Source organism: Thermobia domestica, chromosome 11, assembly GCF_964235325.1.
Source record: "Thermobia domestica chromosome 11, izTheDome1.hap1.1, whole genome shotgun sequence".
Taxonomy (NCBI): Eukaryota; Metazoa; Arthropoda; class Insecta; order Zygentoma; family Lepismatidae; genus Thermobia; species Thermobia domestica.
Genome location: NC_137464.1, coordinates 167,641,777 through 167,664,486, shown reverse-complemented (window position 1 = coordinate 167,664,486; position 22,710 = coordinate 167,641,777). Strand labels below are relative to the sequence as shown.

At 36.5% G+C, this 22,710-nt stretch overlaps 1 protein-coding gene across 1 annotated transcript; it reads right to left on the bottom strand.

The window, feature by feature from the left end:
- Positions 1-18,692: 18,692 nt before the first annotated feature.
- Positions 18,693-19,532, bottom strand: LOC145665345 (uncharacterized). The gene has a single exon (XM_081732643.1). It carries the CDS (start codon positions 19,530-19,532, stop codon positions 18,693-18,695), a length of 840 nt encoding a protein of 279 aa, XP_081588769.1.
- Between the last annotated feature and the right edge of the window lie 3,178 nt (positions 19,533-22,710).

The window sequence follows — 22,710 nt, the reverse complement described above, 5'->3', positions numbered from 1 at the left end:
ATTCGATTTGCAATTTGAGTAACATAATGCATTGCAAATAAAAGTAGGCAACATTAGTGGTAAGTAAAATATTATTATTATTACTATTATTATTATTATTATATTATGAATAATAATAATAATAATAAGAGTAATAGGTGTTGTTTGTGGCAAGGCAATATCTTCCTCAATTCTTCTTCAAACGTAATAATTGTAACGCCATATCTCCCTTCAAAATATTACCAATTTATATCGAGAGAACGGGAAATTGTAGAGTGATGGGAGCAACGTTGGACAGTATGCACTCATAGTAATCAGAATAATAAGCGATTTCAATGCAAAATGAACGAAGAGTCATTGTCATGAGTAGTCATGGAGCCACAGCAGAGCCCTCTTTAGGCAAAATGTCGATAACTTATATCAAGAGAACAGGAGGTGATAGTGAGATGGGACCACCGTTGGACACTGTGGACCCATAAGGCGCATAGAAAAAAATAGTGGGGGGGATTAGCCCGCCTTACTTATTTCCACATAATATAAAATTATATTGTCGAAATGTACACACGAGTTACCTAGTAATATTTGATATTATTATTATTATTACTATTATTATCGACAGCGACTTTCCATTACGTGTGCATGTTTGACATGAAGCCAAAGAGAAGGTCCATCATTCGTACAAAGAATAAGAATAGTCAGTTACTTTAACTGTGAACGACAGCGAAAAATACGAAAAGAGTGATTAGCTGTAGCGAAATGAAACAATACTTTCTCTCAAATGGATAAAAATCCAAGCCGAGATAGATTCGAACTCGCATGGACGGCGAGAAAATTCAGTGCTTTGTCCACTTTTCTTTTAACTGACTCACCGAACGTGTTTCAGTAACTTACTTATTGCTAATTTTACTTGCTTCAATCGTTTAACTTGTTTTTTCTAATAACTTATAACGACAGAGACACGAACACAGAAACATAAGGAGCAGTTAAAAATCATAGATGTTCTCCCGCCGGGAATCGACACCGGGACACCAGACACCAAAGTCGCACGTGCTAGCCACTAGACCAGAGGGGAGGGCACTGCTTACTCTCTGTGTCGTTAGGGATTTCGACCACTGTATTGCCAGCTATCACTTCTGTGGGTTGTATACTTTGATCACATGTTTCTTGTTTGCTGGAAGAGTTAAACCTACATTCTATGTAATACATGAGGTATTTAGACCTACATGCTCTTCATATAATGTAATAAAAGGGTCATGCTGGGGATAAGAAAAAGAGCATTCCTTGGACAAAACGTAAACTATTGGCATCAGAAATATTTATCTACGAGGCATGCGCAGTAGTATATTTCAGAATAGTTACTGTTTAGTTCAGTAAACACGTTAAGAAAGGGGTATAAAAAAGTAAATATGTCGCTTCAACGAGATCGACCAGAGTTGACAGAGGCCGAAGCAGATGTGTAGTAATACAACAACTTGGTTAAATTGATAATTGGTTCTTTATTCTGTAGTAGATCGTATTATAACTTTACGGGAGAGCAGAGAAAGACTTACTAACGCTGTCATATAGTAAGCTTTAGTAACACGATCATATAGACACAAATAGACAGCTACTCGATTAGTGTTCTGAAAGGTTGTGTATAAACTAGGGATAGCCAATTCCAGAATTATTACTTTCCGGACTCCCGAAGGTAAAACCGGATAAATTCCGGAATTCGGAAAATTCACATTTTGGAATAATTCCGAAATTCGGAATAATCCGGAATTTAGAAAGTTCTGATTTCGTTAACATTCCGGAATTCGGAACAATCCGGATTTTTTCGAAATCGGGAGTTTCTCTCAATTCCGGAATTTTCTAAATTCCTGATTCTTCCCGAGTTCCGGAATTTTTCGCAATTAGGGACTTTAACTGAATTCCATAATTTTCCGAAATCCGGAAAGTGAATGTTCCGCTTCCAAAAAATGAATTTATTTTGGTTAATATGAATCGTGGCGGAAATAAGTCTTTGACCGGGTAATGGCGACTGCTTTGAAAGAAATGGTGCGTATGAGAATTCAATCTGTCATATTTGTAGTTTCGTATGGAGAAAAAACAAACTTGTGAAGCAACGGTTTAAGAAAAACTCAAGTTATTAATGTAAACTTTGCCGACATCATAGAAGAAATACGAAAGACATTTTGAATGAAAGAAATATAACATACAAGTTTGCAAGCAGAGACAAAGAAACCTAACGTAACCAGACTAAAGACGAGTCGTTTACCGCGTAGCGGTCAAGGTCAAGCTGTTTTCGAGTTTGATAATGGCTCGCTCGGTCGTTCAGTTCGTTTTAACTCGTTTTGAAATAATGGTCTGATTAGACTGGAAAGTGAAAGCCATGAGAAATGTAAGCAGTAATGTGGAAAACTTTTAGAGTTGCTCACGACAGGGGTGCGTTTCGTCTCGTAATTTTAGTGCATCTCGTGGGGCAATTTTAGTGGATCTCTTGGGGCAATTTTAGTGTATCTCGTTTCATCTAGGTAACGAGAAGACAAGAGATTTTTTTTACAAGACAGCCTCAAATGTCGTAATCACCAATATAAGTATATACTGTAGTTCTTAAAATCAAGGCTGAGACCTCCACTGTCGAATTCTTGAGCCCAAGCAGAAGACCAACTCGGGTAGTGATATCAACCGGCTCGGCTCGTATCAAGTAAGCGAAAAGCTCGAGTCGGCTCGGTTGAGATGAGCCGATGACCCGAGCCGGCTCAGTTAGAACGAGCCATCGACTCAGCTCAATTGAGCCGATGGCTCGAGCTTTCTCGGTTGGGATGAGTCCCCTACTCGGCACATGTGAACCGATTCAAGCCAGCTAAGTTGAAACTAGTCCATCGGCAAGTTTCGATTCAGCTGAACTAAGCCGATGGCTCAAATCGGCTCGGTTGGGTGAGCTGTTGGCTCGGCTCACTTCTCGGTTCGGTTCGATAGTGAATGAGCTGTAAGTTGAGCCGCTCGGACCGTTGAAAAGCCTAAACCCGGTCCCAGCTGTTTTGAACATGTTTGGCTGAACCCTATAACTTTTAACAATTTTTGGCTCGAGCCCGAATACTTGCCACTTCGGAACTCAAACCCAGAACGTGACCGATGTCCTTCCCTCCTGAAGACTTCTCGACGACCGAGATCGACAGTCAATTGGCTTTTACTATTCAGATACAAACCGTATATCTTTTAAAGATTATACACGGTGTGATATAATAATAATAATAATAATAATAATAATAATAATAATAATAATAATAATAATAATAATAATAATAATAATAATAAAAGTTTTAACCCTGCCGTTGAAATTTGGCAAAACTTACTTAAAAGTAGAGATTTCGGGGAAAGGGTTCCGTACCTTCAAGACACAGCTCTGCAACTACCAACATTTTAAACTACAACGTTCCGTTGAAGTTTCATGTAGAAAGTATCCTACTGTATGTTTTAAGGAAAATAACTGTAATAAATATAACTGAATATCATGCAACAGTAAGGCATATAATAAACTAATTTTTAGGATATGCAGAGGTAAATATAAAAGCTTTGCTACAAAATACCTACACAGAGCATAATTGAATGAGCTCTGAAATATAATGTAACGAAATACCCTATGAGATTCAGTCTACAGAGCAATTGTTACTTAAAGAATGGACATACACTATTTCGAGAATCGAGACAAGACGGGAAATGTTTACCATACTTTTCGTCTCGTATCGATTCTCATCTCCAAAGAGAGACGAAAATTTTGAGTTAGCTTTGACCCGTCTCGAATGTAAAATGTTAATTCTCATGTTATTTTATTTGTTTTAGAAACGAGATGAGAAACTCCTCTTGACCTGAGCGATAATTAGCTCCTAGATTTTAATCTTCTACGAGATAATAATAATTATTATTAGTTTATTATTATGACTATTATTATTCCTGAAGTTTTGATAGTTCAAGTATTAAAACATCCGAGTATTCAAATATCTGAATATAATAAAACGTATGTCATCGCTGATCAATCGCCATCAAAGATCCTAAAGTAAAAAAAAATAAATGTGCATTCGCACAAGCACATTGACCACTGAACCGCGATCGCTACGCGGTAAAAGATTCGTTTTTAGTCTGGTTACGTTAGGTTTCTTTGTCTCCGCTTGCAAACTTGTATGTTATATTTCTTCGATTCAAATTGCCTTTCGTATTTCTTTTATGAAGTCGGAAAAGTTTACAGTAATAACTTGAGTTGTTCTTAAACCGCTGGTTCACAAGGTCCTTTTCTTGCTCCACACGAAACTACAAATATGACGGATTGAATTCTCATACACCCCATTTCTTTCAAAGCAGTCGCCATTATCTGGTCAAAGACTTATTTCCACCACGATTCATATTAACCAAAATAAATTCATTTTTTGGAAGCAAAACTTTCACTTTTCGGATTTCGGAAAATTATGGAATTCAGTTAAACTCCCTAATTCAGAAAAATTCCGGAACTTGGGAAGAATCCGGAATTTAGAAAATTCTGGAATTAAGAAAAACTCAGGATTTCGAAAAAATCCGGATTTCTCCGAATTCCGGAATGTTAACGAAATCCGAAATTTCTAAATTCCGGATTTTTCGGAATTCCGGAATTATTCCAAAATGGGAATTTTCCGAATTCCGGAATTTGTCCGGTTTTACCTGGGGAGTCCGGAAAGTAATAATTCCAGAATTGGCTATCACTAGTTTATACACAACCTTTTAGAACACAAAACTAATAGCTGTCTACAAACAAACAAGTAATGCAAAGCATTTTGTATCCTGCAATACGTCATGTATTAAAATCCGACAGCAGTTTCAGTATCTAACCAGAAATTTCATGTATCTAGTTACTGGAAGTTGAGGTATGAAGAATTGTATTGTGTCATATCTTTTGTGTCTTATACAACCCTGCAAACCACTGAATATCTAAACGGCTTTCGTTAAATCCAAGTTGTAGTACTCAGAGTTACACCCATTTGTGTCTATATGATCGTGTTACTAAAGCTTACTATATGACAGCGTTAGTAAGTTTTTCTCTGCTCTCCCGTAAAGTTGTGATACGATCTACTACAGAATAAAGAACCAATTATCAATTTAACCAAGTTGTTGTATTACTACACATCTGCTTCGGCCTCTGTCAACTCTGGTCGATCTCGTTGAAGCGACATATTTACTTTTTTATACCCCTTTCTTCGTTTACTGAACTAAACAGTAACTATTCTGAAATATACTACTGCGCATGCCTCGTAGATAAATATTTCTGATGCTTATAATTTCCGTTTTGTCCAAGGAATGTTCTTTTTCTTATTACCAGCATGATCCTTTTATTACATTATATGAGGAGCATGTAGGTCTAAACACCTCATGTATTACATAGAATGTAGGTTTAACTCTTCCAGCAAACAAGAAACATGTGATCATAGTATACCACCCACAGAAGTGATAGCTGGCAATACAGTGGTCAAAATCCCTAACGACACAGAGAGTAAGCAGTGCCCTCCTCTCTGATCTAGTGGCTAGCACGTGCGACTTTGGTGTCTGGTGTCCCGGGGTCGATTCCCGGCGGGAGAGCATCTATGATTTTTAGCTGTTCCTTATGTATCTGCGTTCGTGTCTCTGTCGTTATAAGTTAATAGAAAAAACAAGTTAAACGATTGAAGCAAATAAAATTAGCAATAAGTAAGTTACTGAAACACGTTCGGTGAGTCAGTTAAAAGAAAAGTGGACAAAGCACTGAACTTTCTCGCCGTCCATGCGAGTTCGAATCTATCTCGGCTTGGATTTTTATCCATTTGAGAGAAAGTATTGTTTCATTTCGCTACAGCTAATCACTCTTTTCGTATTTTTCGCTGTCGACCACAGTTAAAGTAACTGATTGTTCTTATTCTTTCTACGAATGATCGATCTTCTCTTTGGCTTCATGACAAACATGCACACGTAATGAAAAGACGCTGTCGATAATAATAAATAATAAATAATAATAATAATAATAATAATAATAATAATAATAATATCAAATATTACTAGGTAACTCGTGTGTGTATTTCAACAATATAATTTTATATTATTATGTGGATATAAGTAAGGCTGGCTGCCCCCCCCCCCACTAATTTTTTACGATGCGCCTTATGGGTCCACAGTGTCCAACGGTGGTTCCATCTCACTATCACCTCCTGTTCTCTCGATATAAGTTATCGACATTTTGCCTAAAGAGGGCTCTGCCGTGGCTCCATGACTACCCATGACAGTGACTCTTCGTTCATTTTGCATTGAAATCGCTTATTTTTCTGATTACTATGAGTGCATACTGTCCAACGTTGCTCCCATCACTCTATAATTTCCCGTTTTCTCAATATAAATTGCTAATATTTTGAAGGGAGATATGGCGTTACAATTATTACGTTTGAAGAAGAATTGAGGAAGATATTGCCCTGTCACAAACAACACCTATTATTATTATTATTATTATTATTATTATTATTATTATTATTAATAATAATATTATTATTATTATTATTATTAATAATAATAATATTTTACTTACCACTAATGTTGCTTACCTTTATTTGCAATGCAATGTGTTACTCAAATAGCAAATCAAATAACACTACTCGCCATTCAGGCTCCCTAACTCGTAATACATGATTTACAGTTCTCTGTGTTAGGGGAAAGCACATTTATTATATTATTCTTTCAAATAACAGGTTTCACAAGTTACTTCACTTTCAAAGTGTAATTTCATATCATCACTAACAATCATCTTGTTCCGATACGAAAATAACTCCCTCCTGCAAAAAAAAAGCCTGGCCGTAGCGACAGGGCGTGAACCTTCTTTATGCGATTAATCGGGTCCAATATTTCAATAAGTCCCTGCACACAAATATCTCAGTGAAAGAGGAAAAGTTATTCAAACTTTCTGAATAGCTATTTATGGGCGAAATTTAGTTCCCTTGGAAGTTTTTAAGAGTTTGAATGACCGCCGTTTTGAGCATTTTCATCTGATTATTCTGGTTAACGAACTCATCAAGATATTTCAACAATTTTGGTTTGTGCCAAGTTTCGTCTAAATCCGCTGAAAATTATGGTGGTTATGGCATTCACAAATAGCGTTATATATATATACAGATAGATAAATAGACACACTGAGGGAGAGAGAAAAGGTGTTTTGCTCTCTGCTCGCACCTGTGGAGCGTCAGAGCTAAACCGGGCCCCTTTGCAAAACGTATTGACCAGCCTAACCTAAACACAGACCTCTTAATTGCTAATGTAGAAACGTGGTCGGGAGGTGTAAAGCATGTAGAAATTGTATGAGTATGCATTCGAACACTCCACTTCCATGTTTTTCTTTTTACTTTTTGCAGCTACATCGGAACGTTCAATTTTTATTCTTTACTAATTGCAGATGGCGTTTACATTCAAACTATGAGGAATGTTGGTGGCATTTGTTCGGATATTCTTCTCTTTCAAAATTAAGAAAAGAATAAAAGCAATACGCAAAGACAAAAAGTATTATCAGTACTAAACATTACCAATAATAATTGCTACGAAAGACTAAATACGACCTCTTTTACCCTCTCTCATGAGCTGTATGTATTATTAACAAAATTTTTAAAAAACGTCTTGACGTGGATTCGAACTCGCGTCCTTCTCATTTGTAAGCCAGCACCTTAACCACTACACCAAGATCATGGCGTGGTGAACGTTTAGTTGTCGGCGTATTTGTTGTATTTGTGTTTTATGTTCCCACTTCGACAATTTTTACTCTTTTTTCTAAGTTTAACAGCTGTTTCTGGCTTTCTCTTTCGGTGTCGTCCTTTATTTACACTATGCACTATTCGTATTCACAGCTTGTGCTCCTCTGCAATGTCTTATTCAGATTAAACTTTTCTTTTTGCCCCTCAGTAAACATTTGATTGATTTAATTCTCATACTCTCCACGGATGGAGAGCAGGAATGCCAGATTCGAAAAATAGATGTACATTTTCTTTCCTGACAGATAATACGTCCCTTCAATTAATATTATCACGATTAAACATCATCAGATAACTCACAACAACACTTTTTTATGCTCGATGCACCCAAAAGGAAAGTACAATGGAATTTGCGCAAGAATTGTGACTATGAGTTTTAAAAAAATGATAGTTAAAGCAAGTCATTATAGTTCCTTCACTTTTTGCAAAAGTAACAAATGCTAGAATGTTTAATGAAATAAAAACTTTTCTGTAATAATATTTTAACAGGAGCATTTGTTGTCATAGGAAACCGTATAAAATTCATGTGTTGATTTAGGAGTTTCATAGCTCGTACAGTCTCATTCACATGTATTTTATGTTCATTTGTCGCTGTAAATATTTTGATTGGTATTTATTGTTGTTGTTGAGTGGATGATCGATTACTTTACGTTTCATACGGACTTCAAGGGCGCGACTAATTGTCTCCGTCAGGACAAAGACAAATTTGTTGGTACACTCTGTACCTAATAAACACATAGGAAAAGCTCACGAATTATTTAATCGAAATAAGACGTTGTTAGAAACCAAGAAAAGAAAAGAATAGTGTAAAATTCAATATGGGAACTTAAAACAGCTAAGAAAAAGATAAATGAATTATAAAATAAATAACTAGATAAAGATCACGGACATCTATACGCGTAACGTATAACATGAACATTTAAAACGTAAACCTCAGAAGACGTTGCCTATTTCACTCTCATGAGTACATGACAGACTTGGTCAGTAGACATCATATTGCACTCTAAGAAGTGATTAAGGTTTTCCGACTTACTCACAAACTCGTCATTGAATAGTTGAACGTAAAGTTGTAAGAAGGGTGTTTTTCAAATTTCATTTTCTGAATATTCAGATACTTTATCTTAATTCACAGCGATCTCTGTGTAACTTACACCACTTTTGTTTTGACAGCATGCACGTTTTTTTGTGAATGTTAGTTAACCCAATACTCTACAGAGGACAGCAGATTGCAGATATCACTTACATCCATGTTCCTGAAATGCATCAAGGTGCCATCAACTGATCAAACATGATACACTATTTCACTCCACAGAGTTACTTACGTCACTGTTCTTTTCAGCCCCTCAAATAAAATCAACAATCTTAGGAATGGGGGGTGGAACAGTTAGGAAGAAGAGCTGTATATTTTGTGTTTTTGTTCATAGCGTTAAGAAAAGAGCTCTGAAGATATTTAGTGGTTAATATTGAACTACATTGGGTAAAGAAATAGACATTACACGAAAGAAGGGAAAAAGGAGTTTGTGAAAGAATAGACCAAATTGGATGAAAATGAATTTCCGAATAGATAAGAACACAAAGGCAATGGCGATTCTTGATTAGAGAGAAAAATAAAATGAAGAAAGTAGATCATTAAAGTACATTAAGGTGGCAAGCAGTGATATTGCTCGAGATTTTTAATGACTCATCGAGACAGAACGTAAACCACCAATGTTAAAGTGAAGGAGAAAAAACTGAGCGCTAGCCAACACTGAATACTAGAGTGCATCGAATTTCCTGTCTTCTTAAAAAAGCTTACACTTCATTATTTTTATTGTGAAATTGCTTCCATATAACCTGTTCAAAATTGTAGATCAATTGGTAAATTTCTTGAAGCATCATCAACAACCTAGTTTTAGAAAACAGTAAAGAATGTTAGAAGAGCATTGCCAGAAAGAACTTAAAAAGAATTTTTTTCGAAATTTGTATGAAATTCTATATTAAATTTATTGGTTAAATTCAATTGATAATACCATATATATAATTATATTAATATAAATTAGAAGTGTGAAGCAAAAAATTCATTTCTTTCAGATAGTTTTTAATACTCCGTCAAATGCAGGGCTTGAAATTGAAAAATTCGCCAATAACAGACACACACACTTACACAGATATAGAGAATCAGTAATTAATATTTTGTTTGTTGAAACTTTACAAATACACATTTGCGTCTAAAGTTACAATATTTACTTTTACGATATGCATAACACTACTCTTAGTTGAATTTTTGTTAGAAAAGTCTATGTTTACGTGTCAAGATTACCGTTTTATCAGCCGTCATTAAAGAGCTTAAAATTTGGAGAATTTTTCATTTCTGTAAAATTAGATTTCAGTGTTTCTTGTTATTCGGAACAGCTTATTAGGTACCCGAAAGAAACAAAACTTTAGCATCTGCATTTTTGATTATCTCCAATTATTGATGATGAAAGTAACCCAGAGTTCTTTAGCAGTGTAAAAGTTACTGCAGCTCGTTTACCGCCTACCCATTCATTTTAAGTATTTGGTGGTAGAGGTATATATACTTACTCTTTTTAATTGATCCTTTGTTAAATTGTGTATGTTTTATCTCGATTGCCTGGTTCGTGAGATAAATCCATTTCGCGCCTTCTTCGTGTCGAAAATTATATGAAGCTTTTCCAAGTTCAAGTGTTTTATTAGCGATACCTTAATCATCATATAATCTATTAATCATATGAACTTAGTTTACACATACCAAATCCCGAAAACTACGATTCTAAGTGGAATAGGAGAAGTAAGTAAGTTCTACAATATGTTCCTCAATACCAACCTATGGAACAAGGCAGCATCAGATCCGACTCAAAGCTCGCCCAGAAGACACATTACGCAAAAGAAGAAAAATGCCAAATCGGAGCTTCTCCAATCCAGAAGCACCGGAAATGTGCTCCACAACATAACCAACAACGCGACAATATCGAATAATGAAAACGTTGAAATATACCTGTTTATATCGGAAACGGAAAGGGTGAGGAGCACAGGGATGGTATCAAGATACCTGCTATGCTATAATCCTGACTTCTCAGTCGTCTGGTATACCGATATCGTGTAGATATCGTAAGGTACTGAAACATGAAGGGGTCGTGTGAAATCAATGTAGGCTATAGATGGAAACTAAAAACAATGTCCTAATCCCTGATAACGTATGGAGCATGGATGGACTGAATAGGAATTCATGCGAGCAGAAGATGAGAAAAGAACTTCCGTTATGCACTGAAAAAAGGTTTGGTCAGATTGATCAAAAAATAGATGCTCGTGACCAAATCGTTTGGTCAATATAGTACGAACCAAACGTTTGGTCACCAGCACGAAATCATTTGATTACGATTTCTTTGGCTGCAGGAACCTAGTATTTGGTTACCAACACCAAGTATGTCTTTGATGATTCTGAGCAAATAATGACCAAGTAAGTAGGATTTTGTCATGAATACCAAAACCTTCGTTAAAGTGATCCAGTTTTGGTTCTTGGAACTAAATAATTTGGTTGTAAATACAAAACTTGTATATTGTGAATTTGACCAAATCATTTCGTAGAAATCACCAAATACTGTTGGTATAGGTACTAAACTGAAAATAATAGGTTAACGCAAAAGTCATGGGAACATTCTTCTAACAAATATGGCAACAAAACAAGAAATTCTTAAGTACAAACAAGAGAACGCCAAAAGTCACCAATCGTGTGCACGTCATGGTACATTTCCACTAATCGCAAACCATCTGCGTTAAATGACTCCCACAAGCAAAAGTCGTAACGCAACCTCCACAAAATGAAATCAAATCTTTCAGGTTTACGACCTATGCTTATAATGCGGAGGCAAAAGGAGACGGTGATGATGATAAACGAATGGCATGGTGGAATGAAGAAAGTGGGAGGAAAGTGGATAACCCCGAGGAAACCCACGCACACGGTGTTTGTCTAACAGCAAGTTCATTTGACGAGAGTTGGTAGCGAACCAGGTACCGCATGCACCAGAGATGAACGCTCTACCAAAGTTCCACCGCTAGTCCTCTCCATAAAATAATTCGTTTCACATACTGTTTGTGTCTTTTATGTCAAAGGTGACAGGTTGTTAATGGAAGGTAATAATTGTAGAAAATATTGGAACGTGAATATCTGAGGAAACTGGGGAACCTTGAGGCAACTCACGAACAAGATAATGTCCGCCACAAACTCTCGTGAGCGGAAAGAATAATGATTTTTCAACAATTACTTCTGGTGACCCCTTGAACTTTACCTATAGCAAGTAATATATTTTCTTGTCGACCAGTGAAAATCTTTTAGGGGTCATATTTCCCATGGTGTCCTAAACGTAAACTACCACGCTTTTATTAACATATTTCTTAGGAAATAGCGATCTCACAGGTACGAATTCCCTATTAGAATTCCATATGAAACGTTCTTTCAAAATTGTGCTTCATATTTCGGATATTTAGTATTTCCCCATCTCCCCCAAATCCATCGACGGCTCCGGAGCCGGTACTGTGGCTTAGAGTTCTTAAATATCTTGTTTATATCAATACCCACTGTTGCAGACTCGTCTGCTACTATGGACGCATCCCGTTGCTAAAGCATGGACACATCTGTTGCTAAAGCATGGACAAAGCATAGGCGCACCTACCTGACTCGGTTAGATACCATTCGCACTTTATAGTTGCCACGTAGCATAAGTTGGTTCGCGTTTCATGCACCATAATTTCAATTCTATACGTTCACACTACTTTTATATTCATGACTACATCACTGTTACAAATAACGAATGGTAACCACTACCAAGGTAGCCAGAGTCAATACCAAGTAATCTGGGGAAGAAACTAAACAATACTCCGTATTTCTTCCATATATTTTAGATCTTGTGCATCAGTAAAATGTGAATGCAGCAGTTTTTTTTCAAACTTCTGGTGTGTCGCTTCGTTTACCCCTTCCGGAAGATTCTAATGACGGAATACGAAATGCCCCATCCCTGTCCCTAAAATTTTACTCCCTACCCTTGCGATATTAATACAACTTGACCGCTTCATCTGTATACAAAGGCCAATTTACGCCAAATTTACCACCACTAAAACAACCAATACATATTAAAATACAGTAAAGTAATATATACGAAAAATCAAGATTACCTTGATTTACAAAATTAATCAAAAATTGAAATATTAATTCTGCGTTTTCAAATAGTAAGTTTTAATTTTCACTTATGCTCAAACCGTTGATACTTTCCATTAAAATGACCAAGAAATCAAATCGATACACGTAAGTAAATACTCTGCTCAGGAAAACCAAATCTTTATCAAATAACTCAACATATGGTTGGCATAATCAAATACATCAATCAAATGTTCTGACCCAAAAATATAGTGTTCATGACCAATCGTGCTTGGTTTAAATGATTACATTTTGATTAAACTAACCAAATGCCCTGACAAAACAAATTTGGTATTCCTGCCCAAGTCATTTTTTTTTCAATGTGTTGGTAACTCGATCAAACAGAAATGGAAAAAGAACCCGGAACATATGGGTGGCGCGTCAAAAAACATACACAAATAAGGAAAAGCAAATCCGTGTGTCAAAATTCTACACACACACACACACACGCATATATATATATACAGAGTGTTAATGAACTATACTGATAAACTGCAAGGGGTGATTGCTCGCATCAAAATTAAAGAAAAAGTCCATATGGACCTACGACGAGAAATGCATAGTTTCAGAGCTAGGGGTGCCCAAAATCGCGGAAAAGCCAAATTTCGACAGGCCCTAACTCGAATTCCGGAAACTGTCGGTGATGGTCCTTAGCGTAAAGGAACCCACACATTCACAATCCAAAAATGCATATTTCATGAATTTTCAATAGGTGTGCAGGATATTCCCAACACTGAGTGATTCTCAAATATGCTCTGAGTACACTGAAAAAAAATACTTGGACAGGATTACCAAATTTGTTTGGTCAGGGTATTTGGTCATGAACACTATATTTTTTTTGTCAGAACAATTGGTAGATTAATTTGGTTATGCATACCAAATCTTGAGTGATTTGCCAAAGATTTGGTTTTCCTGACCAAAGTATTTAGTTACAAAGTCACATGTATCGATTTGACTTCTCGGTAATCTGTATGGAAGCTATCAGTGTTTTGAGAGTATTTAAGTGACAAGTAAAATAAACTATTTAGCAACACAGGATGAATATTTATAGTGTGTGATTAATTGTCTGAATCGAGGTAAGCTTATATTTTCGCATATATTACTTTACTGTAATGTAACGTGTATTGGTTATTTTAGTGGCCGTAAATTTAGCGTAACAAATAGGTCTTTATATACAGATGAAGTGGGCAAGTAGTATTGACGACGCTAGGACAAGGAGCAAAATCATACTGGCAGAGTTTATGGCATTTCCTATTCGCCCACTAGAAATATTCTAAACGCGGTAAATAAAGTGACACTAACTGCAGAAGTTTGCAAAATAAACTGGTGCCTTCACAGTTTACAGATTTACGAAACCAAATATGAGGAAGAAATAAGGAATATTGCTTACTTTTTTTTCCAGACAACTTGGTATTGACTCTGGCTCACTTGGTAGTGGTTACCTATCGTTCTTTTTAACTGTGATGTAGTCATGAATATAAAAGCAGTGTGAACGTAAGGCATAAAAACTGCGGTGCATAAAACACGAACCAACTTGTGCTAGGTGGCCACTAAAAAGAATGAATGTTATCTAACCAGGACAGGAGAGCAGAAGGGGTTTCCAAGCGTTAGCAACGGGGTGCGGCCTTAGGGAGCAGAGGCGCCAACGACGTGGGTATTCATAAAAGTTAAGAACAGCTCACCTTAAGTCGCAGTACTGGCTCCGGAGCAGTGGATGGTTTTTAGGGAAATACTAAATGTTATCCGAAATGTAAAGCGTAATTTTAAAAGAACTTATCATATAAAGTCAAATATAAAATTCAAATTCTTACCTTTGAGATCGATATTTCCCGTGAACATGTGAAACAAAGCTTGGAGGTTTACGTCTGGGACACAAATCTAAATAATTATTGAAGAAATATAAGGTCTATAGTTTACTTCTTACTTACTTCTAAAAGATGTGAACTTGGCGACATGAAAATATCTCACTTGGTATAGGAAAAATTCAAGGGGGCCTCCAGAAGTAATTGTTGAAAAATCACAATTCTTTTCGCTAACGAAAGTTTGTGGTAGACATAATTGTGCCCGTAAGTTTTCTTGAGATTCTCCCGTTTTCTCACACATGCACATTAAGCCATTTGTTTTATAATGATTCTATACTGATTATAATGAAGCACCTATAATTTGGTGAATTTGACCAAACCTCTTTTTCAGTGTAGTTTTCAGATATACCCTGATTTCAAGAAGGGTCCAAAGTAGGCAGGAGATAAGCCTTGACAATAATGGACATCCAATGCTTCGGAGTTATGTCGGAAGAGTTAGAAACCGACAGCTCCATTTTTCGTGTGTGTGTGTGTGTATATATATATATTGCAATAACGTGTGATGCGATATATTTAGTCATGGTGTAATTCACGTTTTCTTCTGGTCTGAAAGAAAAAAATCGCGGCACGCGTTTTCGCGAGTACAAGAGATCGTACTGCTGACGATCCTTTACACTTCCTACATCGCACCAAAGAATTCCGTGTTCACTGCTATCAAGACTTATCATTTGCCTTCTTTGGACCTACCATAAAGTCAGAGCATATCTTAAAATTCGGTTGATGGAATGTCTGGGAATTTCACCCTGTATGGAATACTCTGTACACCCATTGAACTTTAATGAAATATACATTTTTGGATTGCGTATGGGTGCCTTCCTTTACGCTGATAAGGGCCACCATCCACAGTTTCTCGAATTCGAAACAGGACATCTGGAAATTTTGCTTTTTGCGATTTTGGACACTTTTAGCTCTAAAACGATGCACTTCTCCCCACAGGTCCATATGAAGTTTTTCTCTTATTTTGATGTGAGGAATCATCTCTTACAGTTTGTCGGTTTATTTTATAAACACTATCTATTCTGTCTCTCTCCCTCTCAATATATATATATATATATATATATATATATATATATATATATATATATATATATATATATATATATATATATCGAGAGGGAGAGAGACAAAATAGATAGTTATGTATAGAGATAGATACGTATATGAGTATATGTCTATTTAGATAACGGACGAACGGGAAAAACAACGGTGTAGATGAGGCAAGGTTGTGTTATCGAGAACATGCTACACGCTGCTAGACAAATATGCGACATGCACGATTTGCATACGACAACGTGTATGGTGTGTCATGATTGTACTTATTGTTGAAAATCTCAGCAGTAGTTGTATTGAGTAAAGAAATGGATGACATCAGCTCCTGCAAACACTAAGCATATTTGATTAAGGGAGTCCCTGGCACTTGCCTGTATAACACTCACGCTGTAGTAGATTGAAACAATAGTCATGTACTGAAAAGTAATGTCATCAGGTTAATCCAACTACTTTTCACCCGCATTGACGCTTGATGTGAAATCGTAGTCAACAAAATTTGTTTTTTTAATAGTGAATGCCCGTTAAGGACAGTGTCTCGCTGCTGAACATTCACGTTGTAGTGGCTCGCTCGGATCATAGTCACTATCAGACGAGGACGGTGTTGCATGTGGTTCAGATGAAGAGTCACTCCAAGACAGTGTGCCGTCACCCCTATTCGCAGCATCCACTTCACTCATTTGGACCGGACCGAATTAGTACTCATTAATGCTGAGAGTCTTATCCACATTCTTTCTGCTGTATCGTAGGGGTTCAAATTATCCAGCATGGTTCAGCTACTTTTCGTTCAACTATGTCTGTTCCGTCAATTGGTTGTAGCCTTGTTTTCAAAGCTCACTTTTCATCATTAACACCACATGTAAGTGGGTTCATCACTGCACTTCTACAATGAAGTTTGTAGATGAACAATAGTGCGGACACATTCACTACATCGGATATTACTCGTTTCGACTCGCGTATGTCACAAACACACTATCACTTCTCACTGGTAGGCCCCTGCTATTACGTTCACTTCGGTCCATCTATGCCAATGAAACCAGCAGACATAATTCGAGTTGTCTCATTGTGTGATAAACTAGCCCTATCGTTGGAGATTCCGACAACTCATGGAACTCATCGAGTAAATGCGGAACACTGAGTTTCGCTGATAGTGTGACTTTGTTTGTGACAGTCCAAAAACAGTGCAGCAGAATGCGCAAAGGAAACGAAACATGTGTATGTAAGCTAGAACATGGCTGGGCTTTGTCAACAGTACACACTTTGTTTCAGATACCGTTGTTTAAGCAAATGTAGGCCGAAAGGTACTTCATTCACATCAACAAAGAAGAAAAATCGAAAATGAAACGTACAAAACATTGTTTAGTAGTGAGCTGCGATCCCAGGTAGGTCGTGCTTCCGATCACCCAGGGGTGCCCATCTCCCCCAAAGATGATGGCGCACTCCCCCCCAAAACTAATAATCTCTTCCCTCCTCAAAACTCAAGTCCTCTAAAAACAATTGCCCAGTGTAGCAGTAGTTTTTATAGTACTAGTAATTGTTATTTTTGTTGTTGTTTTTATTTCCTGTAGTAGAATTATAGAATTCTTGTAGTAGTAGTAGGGGCAGTAGTAATTATAAAAATGGCATTACTTTTATTAGTAGTCTTGGTAGTGTACAATACTAAATATGTTCTATAAGGATATTGAAGGGTGTAAAAACTTCTACACACTGTGTATGGCACAGGTATTCTTTTTTTACAATTAGTAGTATTTTTTCTTTACAAAATATTGATATAATTCCCTTGTACTGTACATGAAAAGTAAGACGCAAGTTGCAAGTTATTGAGTTTGATACCAAAAGAAAATGTTATCCTCGAAATTAGCCTACAAAAAGAAGTGATATCCAACAAAAAACATTCCTGTAAAAGAGCCAAGTACGAGTGCCCTTAAAAAGAATTGAAATCACAAAAATAGGCGCCAAGTTTGGGTGGACAACAGTTACAAACACTCACTGGCTCACTTCAAATTTAGATTTGAAACTTGGCTGTTGTCTGTATGGTTACCAGTAGCTCACAATTATGTCAAACTACTTTATAATATTCAACAGACAACATAGGCAAGTTTCAAATCTAAATTTGAAAGTGATTCCTTGAGTGTTTGTAACTGTTGTTCACCAGAACTTGGCGCCCATTTTTGTGATTTCACTTCTTTTTTAACGCCGCTCATACTTGTTTCTTTTCTTTTTTTTTACAGGAATGATTTTGTTGGATTAAATTATTACTGGTCGTGGTGGTGACATTAACCTACCCTTGATGTCCTTTATAGAGGAATATTTTTTTTCTTTGGTCACTCGACAAAGCAAATTTGTCTATAATATCGCTGTTGGGAATGCATTTTAAAATGTCTTTTTCGGAAGAAAGGACAAGCATGTCAGAGAGCCATACATCTCCCATGCTGCTTCTTAGTCTACTTTTTACAATCTTTACTTTACTCCTAATCCTCTCTGTTGAGCAACTCGTTGCTGGTAATGACAGAAGTATCTGGTATAATATTGTTAGGTATGGAAAACCAGACATATTTAACAAACACCTGTAAGGCCAAATGAATCCTTTCTTCACCCACTGATCCAGTGATCTTTGTTTGGCCATTTTATCGTCATTACTTACACCATCAGATTTGTCCTCACAAGAATCTTGGAAGTGGTCTTCATTATTTTCACTCTGACTCCCGTCACTCGATCAAAGTACATCGGCCAAATCAATGTTCGGGACAAAGTTCTTCACACTCGATGCCATAATACTCACACAAATCACTGACAAGAACCGGGCTTAGAGTACCATTCATACTTTCAGCAACACTGAGTAACCCTTCATGTGAAAAATATGCCATTTGTGAGAATATTCAGAGAGCTTTCAGGAAAACGATCCAGCCGCTGTTGAGTCAAAGAGTCAAGTAGTTGAAAGTACACTTCTGTTCTCAGTTTGGCTATTGGGTCACTAGGTGTATCATCAATAGCAAGTTCGTCCATGAATCTTTTTCTTTTGCGAATTCTTCTATTGGAAGTTTGCTGGAGGTTGTGTTGAACTCTAAACTGACTAATGCAATCCGCGATGTTGCTCCAAGCTCCGTCGTTTCTCATTGCCTCCAGTTTGGCTATAGTCTCAGAAACAACTGACGGAACAATTCCATAGTCAATGTTTTTTGACTGTAAACAAACAGTCACTGGCGACAGAACTTTAAAAATTTCTGAAACGATCAGCATGGTTGCAACGGTATCATAATCGGATATGGATTTTAGAAGTCCTTTTGCTGAGTCTGTTTCTGACTCTTCGGATATGTCCTCTAAATCTTCTATTAGTTCATCGTAGCAACTGATGATAGTTTTAAGAGCATCACTTTTGCTCCACCATCTAGTCGTGTTGATTCTTTTCAGTCGCATTCTTCTAGCCTTACATAGACCTTTTTTCAATTTTTCAATGAAGGTGTGATGCTTTTTGTGGCAAGACATAAACACATAGAGCTCTTGTAGAATTGAGAACATGTGTCGTACTTGAGGACAAATATCCATAGATTTCTCAACGACCAATGCAAACCTATGTGAACTACACCAAATGTAGTAAGCTTTAGGACATTCTCCAAGTACAAATGACTTAAGTCCATTAAATTTACCAGACATATTTCCTGCGCCATCCATACTCTGACCAACCATACCATTTGTATCAATTCCAATTGTTCGCAGAGTATTAAACAGCTCAGATGACAAGTGTTCGCCCGTTGTGTCTCCACTGGTAAACACTTTAACAAGTCACTCCTCTGGCTACACATTTTCTTTCATTTCTCCATGCCCATCTCTGTGTTCGACATATCGAACTAACACGGTGGTACATTCCTTTTTGCTTACATCTTGTGTAGAGTCAAGAATTACGGAGTATGTGTTGGTTTCATTAACACGCTTCACGATTTTTGAAACAACCATTTCATTCATAATGTTTATTAAATGAAATATGTTTATGTAACTAAGGAAATTAGATCCAAGTTTTGTTTTGCTTTCTTTTGATTTCTTAAGCTTACCCAAATAAACTCTTTCGTCCGGGTTATATTTGGCAAGCACTTTGAAAAGATTTACAAGTTTTCCGTTCAGCGAATCGTTATTTCTAAAGGGCAACATCTCCTCCAATAGATAACGGCAGCAATCTATAATGACAGATAGAACTTGACGATTGTGATTTCCAATTTGTCACCTTGTTCAGTCAGACCTTCGTCAACCCTTTGTTTACAGATCCACTGAAGCCTTGCAATTTGCGAAGATGTGTGGTTTTTGAATTTTTCATGGAGCTCTATATCTCTATCTCTTCTGTGGTCTGTCCATCCCCTATAACCTGTGGTGCACCATATACTTCTTTCTGTTGGTAAAGAAAATAACAAGCAAAAGACAGCATCATAGTGCTTACTATAAACAAGCCATTTCCGTTCTTGTGTGGTTCCGTTTGGTAGAATAGCTATCTTAACTTTTGGATTTAATTTCCTTCCACACGAATTTGGAAAATCCATAGAGTTTAGATTTTGGGATTCTAATTTTAAAGCCTGATTAATAAGTTCTGGTGAAAGCTTTTTATTTGCATAGAAAGCTGGATCTTTTGAATCATCCAAACATGTTGAAGTTTGCGTTGAGAGGGAAGGCTTGGTTATTTTTCCGGTTCATTTTGAAGAATGGGACCTTCTTCTCATGGCAGGTCAGGCTCGTTGACGGAAAATTCAATTCCTGCGTCGGGAGAATATGATACATACGTTAATTTAACATCGTCTGTTGTTTTAGTGTCAGACTCAGAGCTTAATCTGACTTCTTCGCCGTGCCTAATTTCATTGTGGTTTTTATTAGTGTTTGAACTGGACGCAGATGTAGAAGCTCGAATGTATTCTTCTTCAATAACCGGTAATCTGAAAACAGACAAACACCCGAGCTGTAAATATTCATCTTTTGTAAATGAAAAATGGTAAGTAAAATAGATATGTACGTTATTTTTAACCTCGCCACAAACATTTAAAAGAATTGCGTTAAAATTCTGTACACTTCCTTTAATTATAAAGGATGTACTACCATGAGCAAAATAAATGACGCGTCTCTTTATTTTGAAATTTTTAGAAAATATCTCTGTTTTCTTTATATGTTCGAAATTTCGGAAGGTTTCCCCAGCAGGACAGGTTAATAATAAACCCGGTTTTAATATTTGTGTTTGATATTAGCTTAAAATAAATAAAATGGAAGCAAAAAACATTAAATCGACAGAAATCTCGAGAATTACCAACTCTGCTAAAGTGGGAAATTTTCAAGAACGCGAGGGAATTCTGCAGTTCAACACGAACCAGCGACATCTATGTCACTCAGAGAAATGTGTATAAAATCTACAAACGAAACTTTTAACGAAATATGTCTAATATGTCTTATTTCATGCATTATCTGCAAACTCCAAATATATGAATATATGCCAAGTATTAACGTAAAGATAGAGCAAAAAGTGGAAATTGTCTATGGAAAAGGACGAATTGGTAGCGCGACCGTAATGAAAAATCGTTTTTACCGTAGAACAGGGTCAGTTCACGTAAGAAAACAAATAGCTGAGTTAGTTAAAGCAACTAGTCTGTATGCTGAAGGTAGCGGGTTCGAATCCAGATGGAAGTGACGTTGTCATTTTTATTATTATGGTTATTTTATTTATTTGTTTATGTGGGAAAGAATCAAATAGTAACATATGTGTAAAATTCATGACGATACCAAAAAAAGAAAAAAATGTCGTTGTCGCAGTTGCATTAGCATCCCTAATTTTGTTTGCAAAAGGTTTAGTAATTATTTCCCCTGTGCTCAATGCTCACAATACGTAATGCTCGCTGGCGCGTTGTTTCCCAGTAAATGTTAATCCTAATTTGGAGAATTTTATAAAGTTTTACAATATTTCTCACTAGATAGTCTTCTATCTACTTGTTTGGATATTTTGATAACAGATTTCCCTATTAAATGTTTAATTTTCCCTAGATGTTTAATTACGGAAAAGTTTTACAATGTATTTGTATTAAACTGAAATTGTTTTGAATTTACCACATGAGATAAGTAGCTCAAAGGAGGAAAACTCAAGTAATTGATATTCTACGTAAAAGCTACCTATTGTAGAATGATGATACTTCTTGCCATCAGCACATAATCTTCACGTTAGAGAGTCAGACAGAAAAAAAATTCTGGTTTTTCCTCCCTATGACCACCCGTCTTAAACCTCTACATTCCATTGTTCGTCTCACAAAATGTCGGTGCTCCAAAAACATTCATATAATAATAATGATAATAATAATAATCCTGAATATGCCATCCTTACATAATGTAAGGATATCTTAGTTTCTTAGTTTAAATCTTAGATATCTTAGTCTAAAGTGCTTTCTTTAGTAATTATTTGAACAACCATGTAGGAGGGGGTACGGCGTTATATTTTGCCCCTCTCGTTTCAGTACCCTTCCAACAGAAAGTAATTTCTGATAAGCAGGGTAGACAAAATGAATAAGAAATATATTTACAGCATCCTCTCCCCTTTCATGATTGGAATATCACGTAGCATTTTTTTATTCTACCAAAGATGTCCCTGTGCGGTTAGGGGTAGGTAACTAAAGAAATACCTAATATATAGCGCCCCTTGATTGTAATATTACCGCTTCTTTATTTGTACGAGGGAGCCCCAACAAGGTGATAAAATGAATAGGAAAAATGTCTATTGAATCCAGTGGCGGATCCAGCACAAACTTCTGGGGGGGGGGAGTGAAATATTCTTTTGATGATGTGAAGCTGTCACAAATTACCACTTAACTAAACTAAACATAATAGTGGGGTGAACTGGAACCCAGTC

Bases quoted from the DNA above. Each gene is read 5' to 3' on its own strand.
- LOC145665345 (XM_081732643.1), bottom strand. From the start codon at position 19,532: ATGGTTGGTCAGAGTATGGATGGCGCAGGAAATATGTCTGGTAAATTT.